Source organism: Balaenoptera ricei, chromosome 2 (assembly GCF_028023285.1).
Source record: "Balaenoptera ricei isolate mBalRic1 chromosome 2, mBalRic1.hap2, whole genome shotgun sequence".
Classification (NCBI taxonomy): domain Eukaryota; kingdom Metazoa; phylum Chordata; class Mammalia; order Artiodactyla; family Balaenopteridae; genus Balaenoptera; species Balaenoptera ricei.
In genome coordinates, this window is record NC_082640.1 from 25,695,842 (window position 1) to 25,719,198 (window position 23,357).

General features: G+C 44.3%; 1 protein-coding gene across 1 annotated transcript in view; it reads left to right on the forward strand.

Annotated features, from left to right (window-relative positions):
• The first annotated feature begins 17,738 nt into the window (after window positions 1-17,738).
• IL2RA (interleukin 2 receptor subunit alpha) overlaps window positions 17,739-23,357 on the forward strand; it is a 42,406-nt gene continuing 36,787 nt past the window's right edge. Inside the window, exon 1 of the mRNA XM_059915327.1 lies at window positions 17,739-17,802. Coding sequence (XP_059771310.1) covers window positions 17,739-17,802 — 64 coding nt within the window. The remainder of the gene's footprint in view (window positions 17,803-23,357) is intronic.

Sequence of the window (23,357 nt, forward strand, 5' to 3'; positions counted from 1 at the left end):
GATAATACCTTCTCTTTCCCTCCTTGGTTTACAATGAAAACTAATAATTTTTTTAAAAAGCAAAGGGACTTTCAGGTATCAGAATATCAGCATTATTACTGAGTAAGGATTGGAGAACATGGCTTTAGATCTATCACCCAAATCTAGGCGTGATTTGGCAGACCTTGGGCTCTCAAGAGTCCATCCAAGGAGGCTGGGTCTGCAGACAAGACCTACTTTCCAAGACTGCTAGCTTCTCATCCTGACATTTGTGACAACAATGGGTGGACCTTGAGGGCATTATGCTAAGTGAAATAAGTCAGACAGAGAAAGACAAATACAATGTGATCTCACACGTGGCCTCTAAAAAAACTGAACTCATAGAAACAGAGCAAAGTGGTGGTTACCAGGGGCTGGGGGTTGGTGAGGAAAATGGGAAGATGTTGGTAAAAGGGTACAAACTTCCAGTCATAAGCTGAATAAGTTCTGGGGATCCAGTGAATAGCGTGGTGATTACAGTTAATAGTACTGCATCATACACTTGAAAGTTGCTGAGTAAATCTTAAACATTCTTCCCGCAAAAAAAGAAACGGTAACTATGTGACCATTTCGAAAAAAGAATGGTAACTATGTGTGATTGAGGGTGTTAGCTAATGCTAAGGTGGTGACTATTTTGCAATATATTAGTGTATCAAATCAACACATTGTATACCTTAAACTTACACAATGTATATACAAGTTATATTTTAATAAAGCTGGGGGGAAAGGATTTCTGGCTTAAGATTGACGCAGAGTAGACCCACTTCTGAAGATTGCTGGCTCAGGGAATGGTAATAGAAGAAAACAAAAGTGAATCTTTAGTGGTCTTGAATTTCCAGTAGATTCGCTCCACCCAACTGAGGAGCAGAGGTCAAATCGATGTCACCCATCCATCAAGTGGGTCAGTTCTCCATGGAGAGGAGGAAGTTGGGGGTGGGACGAGAGCCGGCTGCTTGCTCCAGCAGGAGACCCTCCCATGAAAACATGAGGCCAGGGGCTTCCCTGGTGGCACAGTGGTTAAGAATCCGCCTGCCAATGCAGGGGACACGGGTTCGAGCCCTGGTCCGGGAAGATCACACATGCCGTGGAGCAACTAAGCCTATGCGCCACAACTACTGAGCCTGTGCTCTAGAGCCCGCAAGCCACAACTACTAAGCCTGTGAGCCACAACTACTGAAGCCCACGTGCCTAGAGCCCGTGCTCTGCAACAAGAGAAGCCACCGTAATGAGAAGCCCGCGTACCACAACGAAGACCCAATGCAGCCAAAAATAAAATAAATTAAATAAATTAATTTCAAACAAACAAACATGAGGCCAAGGGAAGGGCTGGACTACCCACCTCCCAAAACAGGGAGACAGACAAACAAACAAGTGCAAAATGTTTTGTCAGTGATCACAGCACATTTACAACAGGTACAGAAGAGAATGGTCTACTCTACTTGTGGGTGAAGGCCATAAAAATTCAGAAAAGGAGAAAGATGGGCTGACTTTGACAGATGAGGGGTGGAGGGACTTTCCAGGCAGAAGAAGCTTGAGAAAAGCCAAGGAGGTATGAAGTGTGGCCTGACACACTTAGAGAACTTTGGGGAGTAGTATTTGGCATAGTTAGTTGCTCAGAGGAAAGAAAAGAGGCTAGATTACAAATGCCCTGTAGGCCCTGATAAGGATTTTGGAATTTACTTCCATGTAACATAGATCGTGATATAATCTGATTCCTATTTTAGGTGGAGGTGCAGACGATGGAGGAGCTCGGGTCAAGGGGAAGGATGCTGAGGACCTGAAATAAATCCACTGAGTGGGGAAAAGAGGTGATGAATGTAGAAGAGTTAAAATCCAAAGGACTTTGACCATCAACGGAATGCAGAGGAAGTAGAAGAGGAAACGGATGAGTACTAGAGTCCCAGTTGCTAGGCCGGGCGACCTTTGAAGGTGACAAAGGTCACGGAGTCCGGGAGAAAGACTTGGGGGAAAAGATAATAAGTTCAGTTTGGGAAATGTTGAGTTTGAGAGATGATGGGCACCTGGGTAAATCTCTCAGAAGCAGCCTGATGTATTGAGCCGTAGCTGAGAGGGAAAATCTGGGCTGAATGTATAGATTTACAAGTGATCAAAATAATTAAAGCTGTGGCTAGACAGAGTGAGAATAGAAAAGTACTCCCCTTCTTGTTGGAGGATTCTCTGTCCCTGCCTGCTCTCTTTCTTGCGAGTTGCAATGCCTCTTGCCGAAGGAATTTAGCTCCCCATCCACTGGTGTCATGCCGGGGCCACGCAACTTGCTTTGGCCAGGGGTATGTGATGTACACTGCACCCAAAAAGCCCTAAGAGCTATAGCGTGTTCCTGCAAGCTCTCTTGTGTCACAAGGCTGGCACGTGCCAAACAGGGGTTGATTTTCTAGCTGAGATCTGAGCATGAAAAAATGAGGACAGAGCACAGCGTTAGTCTAACCTCATCCTGGAGGAGAGCCACAGCCCATGGCAGGGCTGTAGATGACCCTCAGTTGACATGCAGCAAGAATGAGAAACTTTTGTTGTTAGCCATTGAAACATTGGGGTCATTCATTACCATAGCAAAACTAATACCCACTCCTACCTCTCACTCCTTCTCAAATCTACTAGAATGTCAATTCCATGAAAAGCAGGGGCATGATTTTGTTCATGGCTATTTCCGTGGGTCCAAAAATGATGACTGGTCCATAATAGTTGCTCAATAAAACTTGTTAAATGAGATGTCTTCTCTAATACCTCTGTCCTCCCCTCTCTCTTAGGTAAGGACCTTGCTTCTCATTTCACTGAGAACATAAAGCAACAGAAGAGATTCATCTCACCTCCCACAACCACATTTACCAGCAGACCTACCTCTGACCCATGATTCACTCTCTTCCCCCTGTTACAGTGGAAGGACTGTCTGTGCTGCTATCTCAGGCTGGTCCCTTCATCTCTGCACCAGATCCTCTGACTGTTCTCTTACTCAAACTTTGTGCCTGCAATCTTCTCTTTCTCTCTCTCTCTCTTCCCCTCCCTTCAGCATTTTAATCAGCATACCACTATACTGTAATAACTCCTTCTTAGAAAACAAAATAATCTTTTGAAAAAGCTCGCTAATTGCCGGGGTCAGTGGGGGAGGGATGAACAGGTGGAGCACAGAGGACTTTTATGGCAGTGAAACTACTCTGTGTGATACTATCATGGTGGATACACGTCATTATATATTTGTCCAAACCCATAGAATGTACAACCCCAAGAGTGAATCCTGATGTCAACTGTGGACTCTGGGTGATGACGACGTGTCCATTCAGCGTCATCAGTTGTAACAAAAGTCCCACTTTGGTGGCGTGTTGCTAGTGCATGTGTGAGGGCAGGGGGTCAATGGCAAATCTCTGTACCTACCGCTCAAGTTTTCTGTGAACCTAAAACTGCTCTAACAACGTCTTTTCTCCCCCCAAAAGCCCCTCCTCAACAGCCCCACAACTCCCTCCAGCTACTGCCTTACATCCTCTGCTCCCCTTTAGGACACAGCCTCTCAAATGAGTTGTTCATGAACCAACTACACCACATCTCCTCCTGGATGCCAAATAGCATGGCCAAAACAGAACTCTTGATTCCAGTTCTCCCTCAGAACCCTAAACCAACTCCTACTCATCTTCCCAATCTCAGTCAATGGCGACCTCTTTCACAAGTACTCAAGCCAAAGGTCTGAGTCATTCTTGATTCTTCTATTTTCCTGACGTCTTCATCCAATCAATCAAGCAAGTCCTATGGGCTCTACTTTTTTTTTTTTTTTTTTGCCAAAATGATAGAAATTTATTTCTGTCTCAAACAATCAAGAGCCTAGAGGCTGGAAGAGAGGTTTCTCAAAGTCGGCATCAATCATTCTTTCTTGCTGTTCAGCCGTCTTCTTCCAATGACTTCTGCTTCATGGCCCAAGATGGCTGCTTGGTTTCAGCCCCCAGGAGGAGAAAGGGACAAAGAAGTGCATATCCTCCCTTTACAGACACTCTCCAGAACTGCACACCATACCTGTGTTTACAGTGTTAGGGTCAGAATTTAGTCATCAGATAGGCAAGATGGCGGCAAGGGAGGTTGAGAACTGAGTCTTGATTCCAGGAAGCCATGGGCCCAGCTAAAGATCAGAGGGAGGGGACAGTGGATATGGGAGGATAACTAGCAGTCTATAGCTCAGACTCCTTAAATGTGTTCATGATTTCACTAACTACCCTGGGAGAGAGAACTTGTATCTCCCATTTTACAGATGAGGAAGTTGAGGCAGTGAGAGACTGAAAGATTTGCCCAGCATGCTTTCTGTCCTCTTTCTCTCCTTCCTTTGCTAACTTCCTTGTTCCTGCCCTGGACCCAGAACATAACTCTCAGTTCCCCTTGATTATTTTCAAGGAGCAGGGTCTTTTCTGACTGATCGTGGGTTTGGTCACTAGCAATCTGGGCCACCTGTGGATCTGTGGTACCTGTTCCCTATGGGCTCTACTTTTTAAATGTATCCCCAAAGTGGGCACTTCTCACCGCCTCCAGACCAAGCCACCATCATCTCGCTTGGACAATGGTGATAACCTGGTCACTTTACTCCTCTGCTTTCAACTTTCCCGTGGCTTCCCATCGACTCAGAATAAAACCCCAAACTCCTGACCTGGTCTACAGATCCTGAAACAAGCCACCCCTCTTAACATTTCCAAATGCATCTTACCTCTGTCCTCTGGCTCATCCACTCACACCATCCTGCTTTCTGTTCCTAAATGTTGAGCTCATTCCTGATTTCCCCCCCAAATAGTTACATGCCTTGTTCCCTCACTTCACCCAAGTCTCTGGCCAAGTGTCAGCTCCTCCAAGGGGCTTTAAAACAAAATTTTTTTTTAAATTTTTTGGCTGTGCCACACAGCATGCGGGATCTTAGTTCCCCTACCAGAGACGGAACCCGCGCCCCCTGCAGTGGAAGCACAGAGTCTTAACCACTGGACCGCTGGAGAAGTCCTTGAAGGGCCTTTCTTGACCTCTTCACCTAAAGAAGCATCCTCACCATCCCCATCCCTGGCCTGCTTTACCTACCTGTATTGTTTTTCTTTGTAACGCTTATCACCATGGAACACTACACTGTAGGTTCATGTGTTTATTTGTTTATTGTCTGCCTCACCAGAACTTAAGCACCATAATAATGGCAAGGATTTTTGTCTGTTTTATTCTCACTATAATGCCAGTGCAATGTGCCTGGCAAACAGTAGGTATCAATAAATAGCAGTGGTAACAGCAAATGAGCTCAAAAATGAGTTCAGCAGAAAATGAAGAATTCCTTTCTTTGTATAAAACAGCCAAGTCACCAAGGTAGGAAATACAGGTAACGATAGGCAAGATAGGGATTTTTCAGAAAAAGACAGGTGAGTAAACTAGAAATTAGTCCTGTCTCCAGCCAGGATGAAATTAACCTAGTCTCAACAGCTCTCAATCTTGTCATTTTGCAGACAAGAAACAGAATATGTCACAGTAGTTTGGGGAGGAAAAATATGAGGTTACTCAAAAAGTTTTGAACTTCTCAGAAAGAAATAATTTCATCAATTCGAGGTATTGTTAATACCCCATCTAGCCATGACTGATGAGACAGATATTTGGATTCCAGGAATTTAACCACTTGCTAATGTCACTTCTAGATTCTTCAAATGAGCTCCTTTGTTCTGTATTTGTCCTCCAGGTGTCATAAAAAAAAATTTGCCCATTATGAAATAATCTTCTGGCTTCATTACCCCCAAAAGTCCCTGCTTTGTTTTTATTTTTGTTTTGTTTCATTTTGTTTTCTCAAGCTCTGAAACTAGAAGTTGGCAGAAAGAATTGTGGAAAAACTGCAAGTTTTTAAACAGAGGATCAAAGTTGCTCAGAACCTAAAGAAGCAAAATGTTATATACTTCTCCCTCCAGGCCCCTCCCCCTGCTTGGCCTGCCCAGCTGAGTTCCTGGAGGCCCATCTGCTCTTAAGAAGAGGTGAGTCCAGAGCTTAAGAGAACACACTCAGCTCCTTACATCAGCTGGTTGATTGCATCCAATTCTCTGGATTCTTGGTTGAAAATACTGACCATCCTGCCTCCTAAAACTGAAGGTGTGAGTATAAACCAAACTCTTGGTGTAAGTGTGGACTCAGATATGCCACAATCAAATGATTTCTCCCGAAACCCAATTTCATAAAGTAAAAGCCTGATGAAAACCAGTGAAGACTGATACCATATTACTCTTGTCTCTCAAAAGCAGAGCTCTGAATGGGTTCCCCATGCAATCTTCATTCAACAGATTCTTAGTGAGTTTCTGTTCTGTGCCAGGTACTGCTCTGGGAATGAAAGGGTACGTGGAGGCATTTCCAGCCTCTAAGACACGTAGAGTCGAGTAGGAATGATCAGATGTGTCTCCAGAGACCCTGGACACAGCTGTAAATTGGGAAGTGCCCTGAGAGTGATGGGATGTGGCGGGAGACCTGGGGACCCAGACATGACACCACTCCCAGCTAATTGTAAGTGTGGGCATTTCACAACCACAAGGAGAGTCTGTCTTCATTTGTAAAATGGAAATCCTGATAGTACAGGGACCTCATCCAATTTCTGTGAGAAGTAGGTGAGACAATACATGTGAAAAGCTTAGCACAGTGCCTGCCCTGTAGCATGCACTTCATCAACGTCAGTGATTATTATTAGTATTACTGAGACACGGGGAAGAGAGGGCACGTCCAGACAGAGGGATTAGGTGAGATTCCCTTTAGGACAGATGTAGTGTTTGAGCTGGATCTTAAAGAGTGAGTTAGATTTGGACTTAAGGATTTGGCAGACAGAACCAAGAACAGAGGGGGCCATGCTAGGGGATTAGTGAGCAGTTGATGATTTTCATTTTGTTTGTTTTTTCTGTAGCAGAGACAGCATGAAGGAGAATGGGGTGGGGGGGTAGAATTCATGTTGGAGAGATAGGCTAGGTCAGATGATGAAGGATCTTGAATGCCAGGCTAAGGAATCTGGGCTTAATTTCAAGGACGTTAAGGACATTTCTAAGATTCTAAGTTTTGGATAAAAGAAGGGGGAAAATTACCGTGCTCTTCAGAAAGATTAAGCTGAACATAATGGGTAAGAATTATGGAGGAGTAAGAGGTATTAATACATTTGAGCCAGGGAGGCCACTTGGGAACCTAGGTAGAGGTCTAGACAAAAAATGATACAGGTATTCCTACATACCCCCTCCAAATACCCACAGCCACTGAGCTCAGATGGAGCCCAGAATCTGCTCCAGGCAACTATTGGTAATTGATCAGCACTGGCTTGAGAGATAAAATGCATTACTACCCATCCCTGAACTACAGCCACAGTGGAAGAGGTGAGGGGGTTTTGCTGATTTCCATCTAGCAAACATATCCTGCTCTCAAACAGAAAGGGAGAAAAGGAACCTCACTTTTTGACAACCTCTGTGGCATCCAATAGGAATAGTCTTCATAAGCTACAAAATGATAGCAAAGTCAATTTTTAACCATTAGAGACGGAGGACTTGGTTTTTGATTCATACAAACCAACTGTTTGCTCCCAGGATTTTATGGGCAGGGCAATTCACAGCAGTCAAACAGTTCCTTAGAAACTAGACGTGTGAGTAGGGGAAGAGGTGTTTGATTCAAAGTGGATTTTGATTTTCCACGGCACCCTTCTACTAGTAAGATCTGGTGGAAATTACAAATTGTAGAAATTCAACTCAGCGTCTCAATAACAGGATGTACCTGTAGATTTCGTAGAATTTGCAGCAGCATTCTCTTGACACCAGTTTGAGAGAAATAAGACTGTTTTCACAGAACCAACTGGGGCCAAATCTGAAGCAGTATTACATCAATACTGCTCATCCTCTCAATGATGGCAGGCATCAGTCACAGCAGATACGGTCCACCATCTAACAAACACGGACTGAAGACCTCTGCGCTCAGGCCTCTCTTGCATTGATTGATTCTCTACTTGAGGGATTATCAATCTGACAGATATGTTTGCAGTTAGCTGGGAGCTTTTCTGATTCCCAACCCCCAAAATTAGATGGTGGGCTCTTTGCGAGCAGGAACACTTTTAAATTCCTTTGTGCATCTCCCAGTACTCACTGAATTGGATTATACTAAAGAATGCTCCCCCAGAGTGCAGGAACTATGGAATAAAGTAAATTGCGGGACCGCCAGTGGAGATTTCAGGTCCACAGCTAAGAGATAAGGGGCAGAAAGGCCTGGGGCACCACAGGCCTGAGAAAACCACCTCTTATGGAACCTCATAAGGCATACCCACTATGTAAACAACAGGCTCCCTGCACCACTTGTGGTCATCACACTGCCACTATCCAAGAAAGCAAAGGTTCTCTTCTCTTGGATTCTGACTCTGAGACCACAGCTCAGCACATCGCTCTGCTAGAGAAAGCAGGGTGTGAGATGAGAGAGCAAGGCTGCTTTCATGTGGTGCAGCTGGGTGAGGCAGGGCAGGTCTGGGCGGCTAAGCATCCCTGCAAACCCATCAGTCATTTCCCTTGTCAAGGGCCCACCTCTCTTCCTCTTTGAGTAGATCGTGAGCACCCTCTGAGCAGGGATGTGCCCTAATTTCTTGGATTCCCCAGGTCCTATCACAGCATTTGTTTAACTATAGGTGCTCAGTCAACATCTGTAGATGGATGACTTGACAGAAGTGAATCCTTTTATCCAAGTCTCACCTTCTCTCTTTCTTGGACTTCCCTTGAAGATGTTAGAAAAAATGAAATGGTAAAAAGGGCAGAAGCAGGAAAGAAAGGAGAGAAATCATGTGATTCTGAGCTAAATAGGCTTCCCTCTTTCCCAATCTCATAGAGAAAGCTGTGCTCAGCATTTGAACACATCCTCAAAGCGAATGCAACTCCAAAAGGCATGAACAAGAAATGGGCATTTGACTCAAGATTTTTGTGGAATGTTGGAGTAAATGGTGAACATTGCAAAGCAAATCGCGAAGTGTTATCCTCCAGTGATTTTTTAAATCTCTTCTGAGCTCTCTATTGTCCCCCCAAAGTTTCCCTTAATTTTTCACTCTATCCTAATCCCCTCTCTGCCACTTTCTCTCAACCCTCCTTCCCCCTCATTCATCCACCATTTCTTTTTTCTGTGGAGCAATTTTTCTCGCCCTTGGCTTCTCTAATGTGCATACTCATACCCATCCTTGCAAGGATGCCCTGGAGAACTAGTGTTTTAATACCTGAAAACAGTAATACGTGGATTCAGTAGAGAGCTCACCCTAGCAAACTTTAGTCTCCAGGATGACCCCCTCCCACGATGATCAGGGGCTAGCATCACCAGGTGGGACTCACCATCGCTCACTGTGGTCACTTATCTCTTTCTTCCTTACCCCAGCCTTCTCTTATTTCATCCTTTTTAATTTCTGCATTCATTCTTTCACAACCCACTTTTTAAATCTTTCTTTCATAGGAGAATCTGTGCCACTTGGGACTAGGGGCATTGTTGAGATGACCATTGACAAGCCATAATGGTAAGTGAAGGAAAAGTGAAAGAAGGTGATTGATTTCTCACCGCCTCTTCCTCTTTCACCTGCTACTCCTTTACCCCCTCCTCCCCAATCTAGATTCTGATAAATAGAAACAGTTTGTTATAAGCTCTTCATTAGTGGGATGGAGGGAGAGATTGGAGAGCCAAGGCTTAGGATGCTCTGGGTGATAAACAACAAAGACAAAGTTCCTGTCTTCAAAGACCAAACAAGAGAGTGGGAATGAGAGAACAACTAACATCTATCCATTAATCCAGCTTTTTGCCACTCACCTAACCTCAGCCTCACACACCTGGATTGAATCATCTGCCATCTTCTTCCACCTCCCCCCCACCCCATGCCCCACGCCCCAACACGCTGCCCTCTTTGTTTCACATTTACTAGCAACTCTGCCTGGGAGTGTTCAAGGGAAGGAAAAGATGAAACTCAAATCAATGAATTTCACTTCTGCCAAAGGTCACAACTTCCATCCTCTACCTCTTGTTTCCAAATACCAGGTATTAAAAATTGCATTTTTCCTTTGCAAGATATTCTGACATCAATCCTTCTGCCATTCCAATTTGCATCATCACCTCATTCAGGTCCTCATTATTTCATGCCCGAAGAGCATCTCAGCATCTCTGTCCCTCTAATCTCCCCTGCAACTTAAATCTCTCCTGCACCAGCTCAGGCTAATTATGTCACTTGAATTATGTCCCACCCCTCTTTAGATATTATCAGTGGCTGAAGTCCAAACATCTCATTCTGTCCTTTGAGGTCCACCTCAGTCTAAATCCAACTGACATTTCTACCCTTGGCTCCCACCACCTGTCTACTATCTCTGTTTCTATTTGGCCATAGACCACGCCTTCCCACCTCAGTACCATGCCTTCCCACCTCAGTATCCACCTACCAAGGTGACAGCCATGTTTCAAGGACAATTCTTAGCAGGTCCCGATCATATCAACCCAGTAGTTTTCCCTTCTTGAATTACTATTGCTCTTAACATGATCGTTACTGTTTGTCACCCTTTACTGCTACAAAATTGTCACAAACCTCAGATAAGGCAGTGTGGGTCAGAAATGTGTTGTCTGATGCAATGAACAGTGTCTTCTGGGAAGTACCAAGTGTTTCTGATAATAGAATTGAGCAATTTCCTGAAAAATTGAGATTCAACTTGCACAGTTAACCATCTCTCCTGGGAGGAACTTAGTTACCTTTCACCAAATGTTCCTTTCTTGAACATAATCAATGTTATCTAGCCACCTTTTCTTCCATAAAGAATCTCTCCCAGGAAAGAAAACTTCGACCTGGATTGATTGGAAATTACCTCCTTGCAGTAGGCTTGAAACAAACCTTCGACACATGCTCACAAAGAATTTGTCTGAAATTGCTTGAATAGATGCCAGTTATATTTTCATGGGTATGTATCTTAAAAAATAGCAGTTGGATACCCATGTGTGTTACACAGTGTGTTGGGTCATATGAGTTCAGCTTCCTAGAGGCCCATAACTTGGCATGAAGATCTTTAATCTGAGGTCCTCAAAGTGACCGAGAGTCTCCTGAAACGGCCTGCCAAATTCCTGGGGATTTGCTGATGTACATTTTTTCCAAGGGAAGAAATCAGAGATTCCATCAGATTCTCAAAAGCCTAACGTCCCTCCCCCCACCAAAGATTAACCACCAGACTAGAGGAAAAAAAGGCGTATGAATAGTGGATGATAGCGTCAGTCTGTTATGGAACCAGGTTCATCTTACCCAACACAGCAAGACAAAAACGCTGGGACGCTGAGGTTTGAAGCAGAGAGGGATTATTCACAAGGCAGCCAGGCAAGGAGACGGAAAAACAAGTCTCAAATCCAGCTTCCCTAAGGCAAGGGGCGGGGGCATTTATGGGATGGAGACTAAAGAAGCAGGGTGGTCTGAGGCGTAGGGAGCGTGGGGAAAGCTGATTGGGAAAAGGTGTGATGATGGTCGTTCTGCGCAGGCGTAACTAAGCTACAGGCCTCTGCACGTTCAAAAGGTCACCACGTGGACACGTGCACCTGCCCAGTTGAAGGGTCAGTGGTCCTGTTTAGTCATAACCAGCTCAGCTTGAAATAGACACAGCCAACTCCAAACTCCTAAAAGACAATTTGGGCAAATATCTTATTGTTTAGGCTACATGCCACTTCAAGGACATGCAAGTCTTAAAATGACCTTGATGAGTGAAATGGATTTAACCCAGGGTTTCGAGGATAAAGGATTAGAAAGTGACAGTCAAGTGTCTTTCCTTCTTAATCGTAAATCCACTAAGGGCAGCAGCTTTGCTCCATGGAGCCTCAGTACGAGATTCTACACAATTCACGACAAAACGGATCTGCTTTCTCCTCCTCTCCTCCCATCTCTGCCTCGACACTGTGCTGTCAAGGTCAGGAGACAAGACTGAAAGTTCAGCTCAGTGCAAACTGTAAAAGATAACCAAGTTATCTGTCTTACATGAGTCCATCTTAGTGCCGAGAGAGAGCTGGTCTTCTTATTTTGTTAGAAAAATTCAGGGGACTTTGTAATATATTTTTAAAGCTTTTCATTAATATGAATGTAAATATTTCATCATTGCAATCCATTAAATACTTAAAGATATTTTTTCTGCTGCTGTACTAGTGGACTAGGTGTTGCTTAGCTACTTGAACTTCAGCAACGTCTTGGTTCAGAGGTCAAGACGTTTCTGTGAAACTTTAAAATAATATTAAGAAGAAACCTGGATTGAATAACATGTCAAACAATTGAATCATTTAGCTAGATTTTGTGTTTAGAGCCCTACATTTTGAAAAGGTAAGGTAAAACATTTTTGGTTAGAAGCTCACAAAATGCTGGGGGTTTTTTCCATTTATGATGAGTCAGACTGAGGCTATTATGATGGTTGTTCTTACAGGATTTGAGAATGCCTGAGTCCTTCCTAAGCAAGCCTGCTGCCCCAAGGAAATCACCGATACAGGAGCATGTGATGTTTGATCGGTCTGTTGGGACCAATGATATTAGTCAGGGTAAGCTAAGCTGCTGTAACAAAAGACCCAACAAGAATGTGACTTGATGTACAAAAAAATCTACCACTTTCCTATATAGCAATTTGAGGTACATGTTCCGGGTCATAGGTAGCTGTGCTCCAGGCATTCAGAAACCCAGGTGGAGCACCCAACTTCCACGATTACTCTGGTCACAGCATTCCAGCCAGCTGGAAAGAAGGGAAGCCAGGCAGAGGTGCTAAACATCACTTCTGCTAATGTCTCCTGGCAAGAACATCACCACAGAACCACACTTAGCTCCAGGAGGCCAGGGAATGTGTTCTAATCATTCGCCCAAGAAGAAGGGAAGGATGATTTGGGGGACCTGCTGGCCGTCTCCATCCCACCAACTGTCATGGTGTGGTTGTCAGCTTATTGGTCTCTAGTCTCTGTTCTGTAACTGGGGTTTTAATTTCATCATGTGTTTATGATATTATTCAGTTTAACGAATCCCCACATTTATATCATGTTGACTTGGCTCTGTGACTAAAAGAGTTTTAACATGGTTCTCCTAACAGGACTGACTTAAACAACACATCCTAACATTTCAAAGTGAAAATGAAAAATTCCAACCTGAAATTTCTTAAAAATGGAGAAGTGAGCTTCCCAAGATAAAACAACTGATCATTTTTTTGAGCAGTGTGCAATTTCTACATTCCTCCTTTTTCCTCAGCATTCCAGTGCAGGATAAGATGTCAAATGCAAGCCTCTGATACGAGGCTTTAATTCAGCAACACCACTCATAAAAATTATAGTTATTTGACTAAAAAGACCTCCCAGACAACTATAGGAAGAAAACCTCCAGTTGAACTAATATGAAATCCATCTGCTAATTGGCGGTGGGGGGTGGGAATAAAGCTTCTAAATTATAAAAAAGACCCCCCAAATCACTATTTTTGTTTTCATAGTTTGTATATTATTTTTAATAATAAAAATGTAAAATAAAAGATGTTTAATCTATTTTGCTATTATTTTGTTACTAATAAAATAAAATGGATTTAACTCTTCTAATTATTGTAAGGAGGGGTTGAGGGAGGTTCTGTTGTAAAGCAAAAAAAATTACAGTTCAAGTTTTGATGATTTTACATAGCAGTGAATTAATCTGTGAGATTAATGTTTGCTACTTACTTCAGTCCAAATGTACCTTATAAGTCCTGGTTAATATTTCTTTGATCCTCAAAAATTTGTAAATATGTATCGTTAAATTTAACTTTACTTTAACTTCATAGAAGAAAAAGAAACTGATATAAAACTGAAGGTTTTGAGGACTTCCCTGGTGGCACAGTGGTTAAGAATCCACCTGCCAATGCAGGGGACACGGGTTTGAGCCCTGGTCCAGGAAGATCCCACATGCTGTGGAGCAACTAAGCCCGTGCACCACAACTACCGAGCCTGCACTCTAGAGCCCGTGAGCCACAACTACTGAAGCCCACGCACCACAACTACTGAAGCCTGCGCGCCTAGAGCCCGTGCTCAGCAACAAGAAAAGCCACCGCAATGAGAAGCCCGCGCACCGCAACAAAGAGTAGCCCCCGCTCACCACAACTAGAGAAAGCCGGCACGCAGCAATAAAGACCCAACACAGCCAAAAATAGATAAATTTTAAAAAAAATTTAAAAATAAAAATAAAACTGAAGGTTTTAGTAAACTTTAGGTAACTGTTACTTTCCAAGAAGAAATATTAATTCCTAAGACTCCCTAGAGTTTAAAAACATATGAATCACCTTAAAAGCTTGGAGGTCATTATGGTTTGTTTGCTTCTTCATTGCATGTGTGCTCATTCTCTGAGCTTGGCTGGATTGCACATTTGGCCTCCTTTTCCTTTTACTGCTTTACTCTTGAAGGGTGGGCACTAACCGTCCTCTTCTCCTTCCCTTTCTGAATAATTCAGCTAAAGCTTTCTGGTGGAGCAAAGGAGGGGAGACAACTGTGTGTCAGGTAGGAGGTGACAGAGTAGCCCAGAGTTGGGGGGCAGTCACAGCCCAAAGGGGGTGAGGAGGGTGTCTTTATGGGGAGACCATCCAAGATGAGGAGTCAGGGTCCAAGCAGAGTGGAGCAGCGGTCCCCACAGGGAGCAGCCCAGCGGGGGGAGTCAGAACCTGATCAGGGTGAGGGGGGTTCACAAAGACAGGCAGATACACTAGTGTTATCGGAGCCCCCCACGTGGGGGGAGGGGGCTGACACCTAGTGCTGGTGGCAAGGGTGTCAGACCTCACACAAGGGGAGGAAGTCATCCCCAAGGGGAATGACTTGGGATGGGGGTGCAGCACCCAAGCAGGGTCAGAAGGACGTCCATGGGGGCAGGGAGGGGGTGACCTGGTAAGAGCTGTCAGAGCCTGATCAGGGCGAGGGGGCCATTCCCTCAGAGTCTGGGGGTGGGCTCAGAACAGGGATTCAGAGCCTGAGTAGGGAGAATAGGGTACCTGTGTGGGGAAGGGGATGGCGGCAGAGATGAGAGACTGGTAACATACAGTGGGACTGATCAAATGTAAACAGACAAGGGCTAACGAAGCCGATTTCCCACCGTCAGGCAAGAGAGTTACCAACACATACAGAAAAGGAAAAAAACTAGAATTCAGTCCTGTGGTGCTCAGTTGGAATTGGGATGTTGGGATGTACCAGTGTGAACTCATGGTTTCCAATATGTGTAGATGGATACAGAAATAAATATAGATGTAAAGGGTGTGTGTGTGTGTGTGTGTGTGTGTGTGTGTGTACATGCATGTATTCCTTAGCTCTGTCCCTAGCTCTGTTCATTGGGAGAGCCTAGGAGTAGTGCCACCCCAATAGCAATGAGCATATCTTGGCATCAAAACACTATTTCCCTCTGAAGGAACCCGGACTCTTTGGATTAACGGCTGATTCCAGGGCTGGGACAGAGAAAGTACAAGATGAGCCTGGAAAAATCTCCTTATGCTCCCAAAGCAAAGAAGTACAGAAAGAATGATGGAGATGTGTCAAAAGGACACAGAAGCCACCTTGAATGGACTCGCAGTGGACAAACAGGAGACAGTTTGAGCACTGAAATAAATGACAGCGATAGATTATAACCCAGTGAATAAAATAGAAAATCCTGAGCCTGTACACGTAAATAAATGAATAAATTGAAAGTTTGATGTGTAACACGATATTTACATCTTATCACCAAGTCCTTATTTATCACAAAGAGGGTTAGGGTCAGGGTTATAGTGACTGTAAAGTGGGGGCCCCTGGGAGACACCGCTTGCATCAAGGGATCAAAGTGAACATCGTCAATTCTGTATTTGGAACATCACAATGGCAGCTACTCTTCCATGGTTTTGGGGGGGGTAGTTATTTATATTATACTTCCAATTTTTCTGTAAGTTTATTTCAAAACTATATGATGATAACCGTAGCCAGGCAAAATCTCCAGCTTAATAACAGGGACAGCCCGGCAGGTAACAGGAACTGCTGCACTCATCCACACGGTTGAAATGTTGCCAGCAATGAGGGTAAGCCTGCTCTGGAATCGTAGAAGATGATCCTGTCACATTTCGATAAAGTATTTCACTCCCGGAAAGAGATCAGTTCATGCTTTTCTCTGCAAACTCTGGTACTTACCCTGGAAACCACTCTTAGTTCATGTGCAGCCTTTCAAGGCCCTTTTCAGAGATCGTAATTGCCTTTCTTAGAGAATATCAGAATGTTCTTAGAGAATTATCAACAACACATATTGGAACCATGAACTGCTTTGGCTTGCCTGGATGGTTCTTCCTTTTGTCAATATTTTCACTTGCTTTCTAATATTTTTTAAATTGTATTTTACTATAACTACGTGATTACATGAATTTCCACTTAGCAAAACACAGTCAACCATTTCGTGAAAATCAGAAGATAGCTCTGATCTCTAACAGGGAAGGGATTTCCCTGGCGGTCCAGTGGCTAAGACTCTGTGCTCCCAATGCAGGGGGCCCAGGTTCGATCCCTGGTCGGGGAACTACATCCCACATGCCGCAACTAAGAGTTTGAATGCTGCAACTAAAGATCCCACACACGGCAGCAAAAATCCTGAGTATCCCAACATCGAAAACCAAAGTCCACATTTTAGTAATGATCCTTGTTTTTTGGGTTTTTTTTACAAATTTATTTATTTATTTTTGGCTGCATTGGGTCTTCATTGCTGCGTGCAGGCTTTCTCTAGTTGTGGCGAGCAGGGGCTACTCTTCATTGTGGTGCGTGGGCTTCTCACTGTGGTGGCTTCTCTTGTTGCGGAGCACGGACTCTAGGTACACGGGCTTCAGTAGTTGTGGTGCACGGGCTTAGTTGCTCTGTGGCATGTGGGATCTTCCCGGACCAGGGCTCGAACCCGTGTCCTCTGCATTGGCAGGCGGATTCTTAACCACTGCACCACCAGGGAAGTCCCCAGTAATGATCTTTTAAGAGAAAGACACATCTGGTGGCAAAACATCTTATAAAATGACAACTCACATGCAGGAACCCAGAGCATCGTGGTGAAATAATTATGGCTAGTACTGATTATAGATCTTGGGAGAGTATTCCTGAGTTCTGAGTATGGAGACCCCACCTGGATGCCCACTAGACTTTTTAAAGGGATCCGTGGTCAGACAGCTTTAGGAAACTCCTGTCCAGGACCAAGACTGCTCTCCCACACTCCTGGCATGACCTTGCCCCCCATCTTGTGTGGCACCTGCCCACTCCTCGGGGAGCTGCAAGTCTGGGGAAGGACCTCAGTTTCACAGTGACATCAGTTTATGAAACTCTAGCTGAGACCACTGCCAAGAAGTGCTTGCTCACCCTCCATCAACGGCAGGGGGAATCTCCCTCTCCTTTTCAGGGGGAAGCTGAAGAAAGGATTCATACACGAACCCCAATCCTTCTCACCAACCCCGGCCCACACCTCCCAGCAACTGAACTTGAAAAAAAAAAAGCTGGTTAAAACCACTTCCTATATTTGAGACTAGAGAAGAGAGTGGTAGGCACGATTTCCTGACTGAACAAACCAGGCTAATACTTATATAGAGCAAGTGCTGACTGTCCTAGGGACGGATGGACCAGCGAGGATGACAACCTGGGCGGACTGATCCTTCCCCAGCCTCCCAGCGCGATGCCAGCAAGAGGCTGAAAGGAAACCCAGCATTCTGCAGAGAAGTATCTTTTCTTCCTGGCCCCCACATCGGCAGCTGATCCCAGGGACCCGGAGGATGGAGCCAGGTTTGCTGATGTGGGGATTCTTCGTATTCATTGTTGTACCCGGCTGTGTGACAGGTAAGGGGTCACTGGTGCCCTCGGAGTCCTGGGAAGGCTAAGGATGTCGACTCTCCCCAGCCACAGGATCCGAGAGGCACCTAAGTAGAAAGTACGGGGAAGGGGGTTGAATCCTGGGTTCTACCCCTATGTTCACAGCCCACCGGGGGGCCCTTTTTATGCCTCAATTATCGCCGACCTATAAAGAGAACTTGGAACGGTGGGCTCTTCTGTCGCTCAAAGTCTTTGACGGCTGATTCTGGGAAGAAGAGGGTGATGTGATATTTGAATGTTAGCAGATACTAATGAGCAGAGTCCTCAAGAAACTGGATTTTCCACTGAATTCAGTTTTCCACTGCACCCACCAAGTTGTAAGACAATACTAAAAATCTACTAGGAGTCTCTCTAAGACCAGGTGAATGTGCGGCAGATATCACTAACTCATATATGAAACATTGGGATCATTTAAGAGCTCAGAAAAGTTAAGCCTCAAGGATGTATACTTTGTTTTTTACTGCCTCGGGAAATAATACCTAGGAAGTTTCTTATATGTGTAACTTTATAGAAGTTTAAAAAAAATAAGCATATGACTTTCAGAACATCAATTCTTCTTATGTTCTTATGTGTATATATGCATGTATGTATGTATGTGGGTATATATATATATATATATATATATATATATATATATATATATATATATGAAAGTTTTGAATTCCTTTCATCCTTTCAAAAGGGTTTGTCAGGTTTTTTTTTTTAAGCAATAAGAAACCACCAACTTCTACCTCAAACCTCCTTCCTAATTGAGTGTGAACTTTCTAATAACGTCTTCCCTTGCTTATGCAGGAAAACGGGTAAGATATCAGAGTCTATGATTTTATATCCTTCGTTTCTAGATATATAATGACGCTAAGTGGCCACAGAAAGATATGTTAAGAAGTGAAACAGGATGATGCATAAGGAGTCTTTTTTGCTTGCTTAGGGGAAATGACCAAGTCACTGGGCTGTGAACTGACCCAGGTGTAGGATCTTCTTTACTTTGAAGTGAAAAGTGGGCGTGATTTTAGGAAGGCTTATAATGAGATTTCTACCTCCACAGGGTCTTTGCAAAGTGGGAGGTCAAGCCAAGCCAGAACAGAAAAGTCTTTACAGTTAATCATGCCCCATCTCTGGGAGACACATTTCAAGTAAACGCGTGTTATTGCCGGCCGATGATGACTTATCTGAAGATGTGAATGGTCTTGTAGCAGTGAGGACTGCTTCATACACTCACATCTTCAAAAATCTATCTAATACGTCTTGTTCCCCTTTTCAACACTGTAGGAAATACTAAAATGAACAAGACATAGCCTCACTCCTTAAGAGAGATATAACCTAGTAAGGGGAAGAAAGGCATAGATATAATAACAGCAGTATGGGTGGAATGGGATAAGATCTAAGGGAGCGGGGGTGTATCAGGGAAAGCTTCGTGAAAGCAGCAGCAAAAAGTGCCCTGAGGGGGCAGTGAATTTCCCTGAGTGGAGATTCCAGATAGAGAGGCCCACAGGAGCAAAGACACAGCAGAGCATCAGGGAACAGCCCCCAGCCTTGGACGGGGATGTGGGGTTGCTGGGGATTAAGACTGGAAAGGTAGGATGGCGTCAAATGAATGACCCAAGGCCTTCGTAGCAAGTTTAAAAATTTAAACTTCATTTGGGAGTCAATAAAAGACTACTAGAAAGTAAAAATGACCATTTATAGAGTACCTTCTATGTGCCAGACGTATAAGTCTTCTTTTACTCTTCATAGCCCCTTTGCAAGGTGGACGTCACCAACCCATGAGATGAAGAAGACCTCAAAACTCAGAGGTCACACAGGCAGTGACAGAGCCAGGACTCAAACCCAGTTTTCTCAGCCATGTGCTCCTTCTGTTCCCTGCAGACAGGGTCCGAGCTCTACAGAGATGATTCCGTAGAGAGAGTAGGTGCACAGACAGGGCGTGAAATTGTCCCATCCAGAGGCAAGTGAGGACTTGGTAGCTAAAGAGAATGACACGGGCTGAGTTTCTGGGATCCACATATGGCTTAGGAACCACTCCAGGGTAAGAAATAATCTCATCTCAGACTTTTTCCTCCCAGGGGAACCCAGTCTTCAAATAAACAAATCTTTTTATTCCTCAGAAGGGAGAGGTTGCTAACGAAATCAATCAGACTGTCAACAGATGCAATTTCTAGCTGATTCATAAGGCAGATTTCCAGTCTGAAAATTTCCAAAGCCACCATTTAAAATTGTGATGGGTGACAGGGGATGTATTAGTCAACGTGAGTGTTTTGAGTCTCTGTATTACTGGGTCCTGGGATGTGGCTGAAAAGAGAATTCTCCTGATGTTGCCAACAGGCACGTTATTGAAGGTGCCTTTCTCAGCACTGTGGAAATTCTGAGAGTTTATCTATGCCTTGATCATCTTTCTTTCATTCTAGGAATTCTGTGATCAAATCTTCATGCCCTAGACTCAAAAAAAAAAAAAAAAAAAACACAATGCGGAAACCCATTAAGATGATATTTTTGTCTAATTATCCCTTCTTGTAAAGATGACTGCCCACACTGGAATTTCCATCTTCACGTTTGTCATTAAAACACAAAATGTTTAACTCTTCATATTTAATCATTCAATTTCTCTAGATCCCAAGGTGTTATTACCACTGTTTCCTTGCTCACCTTTAAGATGTACTTTGGAGAAGATGTATATATATATATATATATAGGGCTTTGGTAAACTTAGGAAGTACCTCATGAAACAGTTGCTACTTTCTTTAAAAACAGCATGTCTTAAATAGGCAGTGCTGTTTATCACCCGTACATCTGCTCCTTTTGAGATCTGAGAGAATTAAGGCACCAAAAAGAGTTGACTTCACTGATGGACGGTCAGCTAGAGATGCTATAGAGGACAGCTGATAAGCTCTACAGCTCCTGCACTCAACTCCACTCATCCGAAGAGAAGACTTCTTGGCTTCTTTGGCTAAAGCCCTGAGTAGTCTGGAGGCTTCTGTGTTGTATCTTGTTAAAGTCATTCCTATCATAGCGACAGTCACCCTTAAGTCAGGCTAGCCCTCAACATGGTCATTCAAGTTCACTTCCCGCTCCCTTCATTTCCAATGATCAGTAGAAACGATAAAAATAAACAGAGTTCCTTTGGGAAGGGGGGCCATGTCACCTGAGGTCAGTGGAGAGAAGAGTCAGGGATACTGAACTTTGCAGGGAACAGAAAGTGGTCCAAGGCACCTCCGAACGACCATCGTCAGATGAGGTGAAGGGCATGATTTTTGGCAAATTGCTATACCTCCCTGGGCCTCAGTTTCTCTGCAAAATGAAAAGGTTGATGGAGCTGATCCTAAGACTGACTTCTAGCTCTATCGCTCTATGTCAAGAATTCTGAACAGGAAATAAAATAAGCTCTGTGGAAAGGCCTTTTCAAGCCGGCGTACTTTTGGATGAAAAAGTTTCCAAACCGAAGACATACACAGCAGGGTCTGGGTTAAGAGACCTTTGCGGGCCCAAGTGCCGAGGCTGACGTAACATTGTAGGTTATTTCCAACTCCTGGAAGGTACCGCGCAGCACTCAGGCGAGGTTGTAAACGTCAAGGCAAAAACACTTCTCACTGCTGGGTGAGGCTTCTGCTATTTGCTTTTTGGGCATTTTTGCCCTCAAATGATTTCCTTGCTTCTCACAGGGGAGGTCTTACATGAGTGGGAACCTCCTTCTCTTCTCTTTATCTGAGGCCATTCCCTATGAGAAAAGAAAAGAGGACCTTAATTCAATCGATTGTTTCAAAAAGCTATAAGCTCTGCATCCCTGAAAGTGGTCAAGGCTTTCCAGCCACGTCGGGGGAGCCACAGAGGGGCGCGTATGCTGGCTGGGAAGATGGACGGGGCGGAATTCCAGTTCTTCTCTGCTGCCCTCCAATCTCTATGTTTTAACTTCCCCTCCTAGAAAGTGAAATTAGGGATATGTGCCTTTCATACTTTTCAAATGTAAGAGCACCCAGATGGCAAACCAGTAGATTCTTGGCTTTAGGAGAGGATCTTGGCTTTTGTTCATCATCTGCTCCCCTGCCCCAGACTTTAGGCGGCAGTGAGAATCAGAAAAGGAAGGAGACTTGGGTGGAAAGGTGACAGAGGCTGGGTAGGGGATGCCGCTGAAAAGGTAAAACTTTGGGAACTTCCCTGGAGGTCCAGTGGTTAAGACTCTGCACTTCCAATGCAGGGGTCGCAGGTTCAATCCCTGGTCAGGGAACTAAGATCCCACATGCTGCGTGGCAAAGCCAAAAAAATGGTAAAACTTTGAACTGTGGGTTTATTCGTGTCTGGTGAGCGTCCAACAGCCAAACAGCGTAAAGAGTTCCTCTATCCTTTTCCTCTCCATTAACTCCTGGGCTCCCTTTCTCTGCAAGTGTTTAAGCAGAGCCTAAATGAAAATTTGTCAAAAGTGGTGTAGAGATTTCCCAAGCCAGGCAGGAGGCTGAAGGAATGGCCTCTGATCCTTTTGGACTTAGAATCTAGGATTCCTTCTCTCCAGGCTAACAATGTGTGTCACCTTGGTACCAGTCATAGCCCACCCAGGTGCCCTCTGAAGCCACTGGGGGTCTCTGTTCTTCATCCAGGCAGGTATCAGGGGAAGAGAGATTGGAGACCCTTAACGAGCTCCCTTATTCCCTCTTTGGCCACCCTTTCTAGTAATTTCTTCAGGAAGTTCTGCTTAGGTGGAGTCAGCCGCTGCCCCAAGTATTATCAAGGGGGCAAAAAAATGGTCCATAGAACCTCACCACATAAAGACAGACCTCATTTATCACTCCTATACATACATCCTGAATCTCCCAACAGGAAGAACAAAGTGATAGCAAGACTCCATCTGGCTTAACCTTTCTTGAGTGGTGAGTCCTTGAGCAAATTTGACGAGTGCTGTTAACTGTCTCCTTAGAAAACTGTACATATGCACAAAATTTTGTGGATAATATTTGGGGTTGTAGCCTCCCTATCAACCAGGGTCTCCAGGAAGGACCTCCAATGAGGTTCTTTAATATCTGAACAGCTATTGTTGTGAGCACAGAGGATGAGACACAGGAAGATATGCTCCCTGGTAAGGGAGCTATAGTTGGCTTGGCAAAAGCAACCTAAAAGGCCTGAGTGCCTAGATAGTAAGAAAAAGGTACCAAGGACACCAGGCAAGCAAGAAAAGTGGAGAGCCAGGACTAGAATCCAGGCTTCCCAAATTCCAGTCCAATATTCCCCTTAGGTCTTCACGTCGACTCTCAGTGACATCCATCCATCCATCTTTCCATCCATTGATCCATCCATCTTTCCATCCATCCATCCATCCATCCATCCATCCATCCATATGTTAGGATTACCAAGATGGAAAAGGTCTTTGCTCTCAAACTGCTTCTGGCCTAAGACTGGAGATAAAACATCTGCTGAGCAACTCCCACCTTGAAGACTTGCCAAGGGAGGCAGCAGTGTTTGCCAATGAGTCAACAGCCATCACTGAATCCCTCCCCCTCTCAGGCTTTCAAATAAGTCACCCATTTAGGGGAAAACAA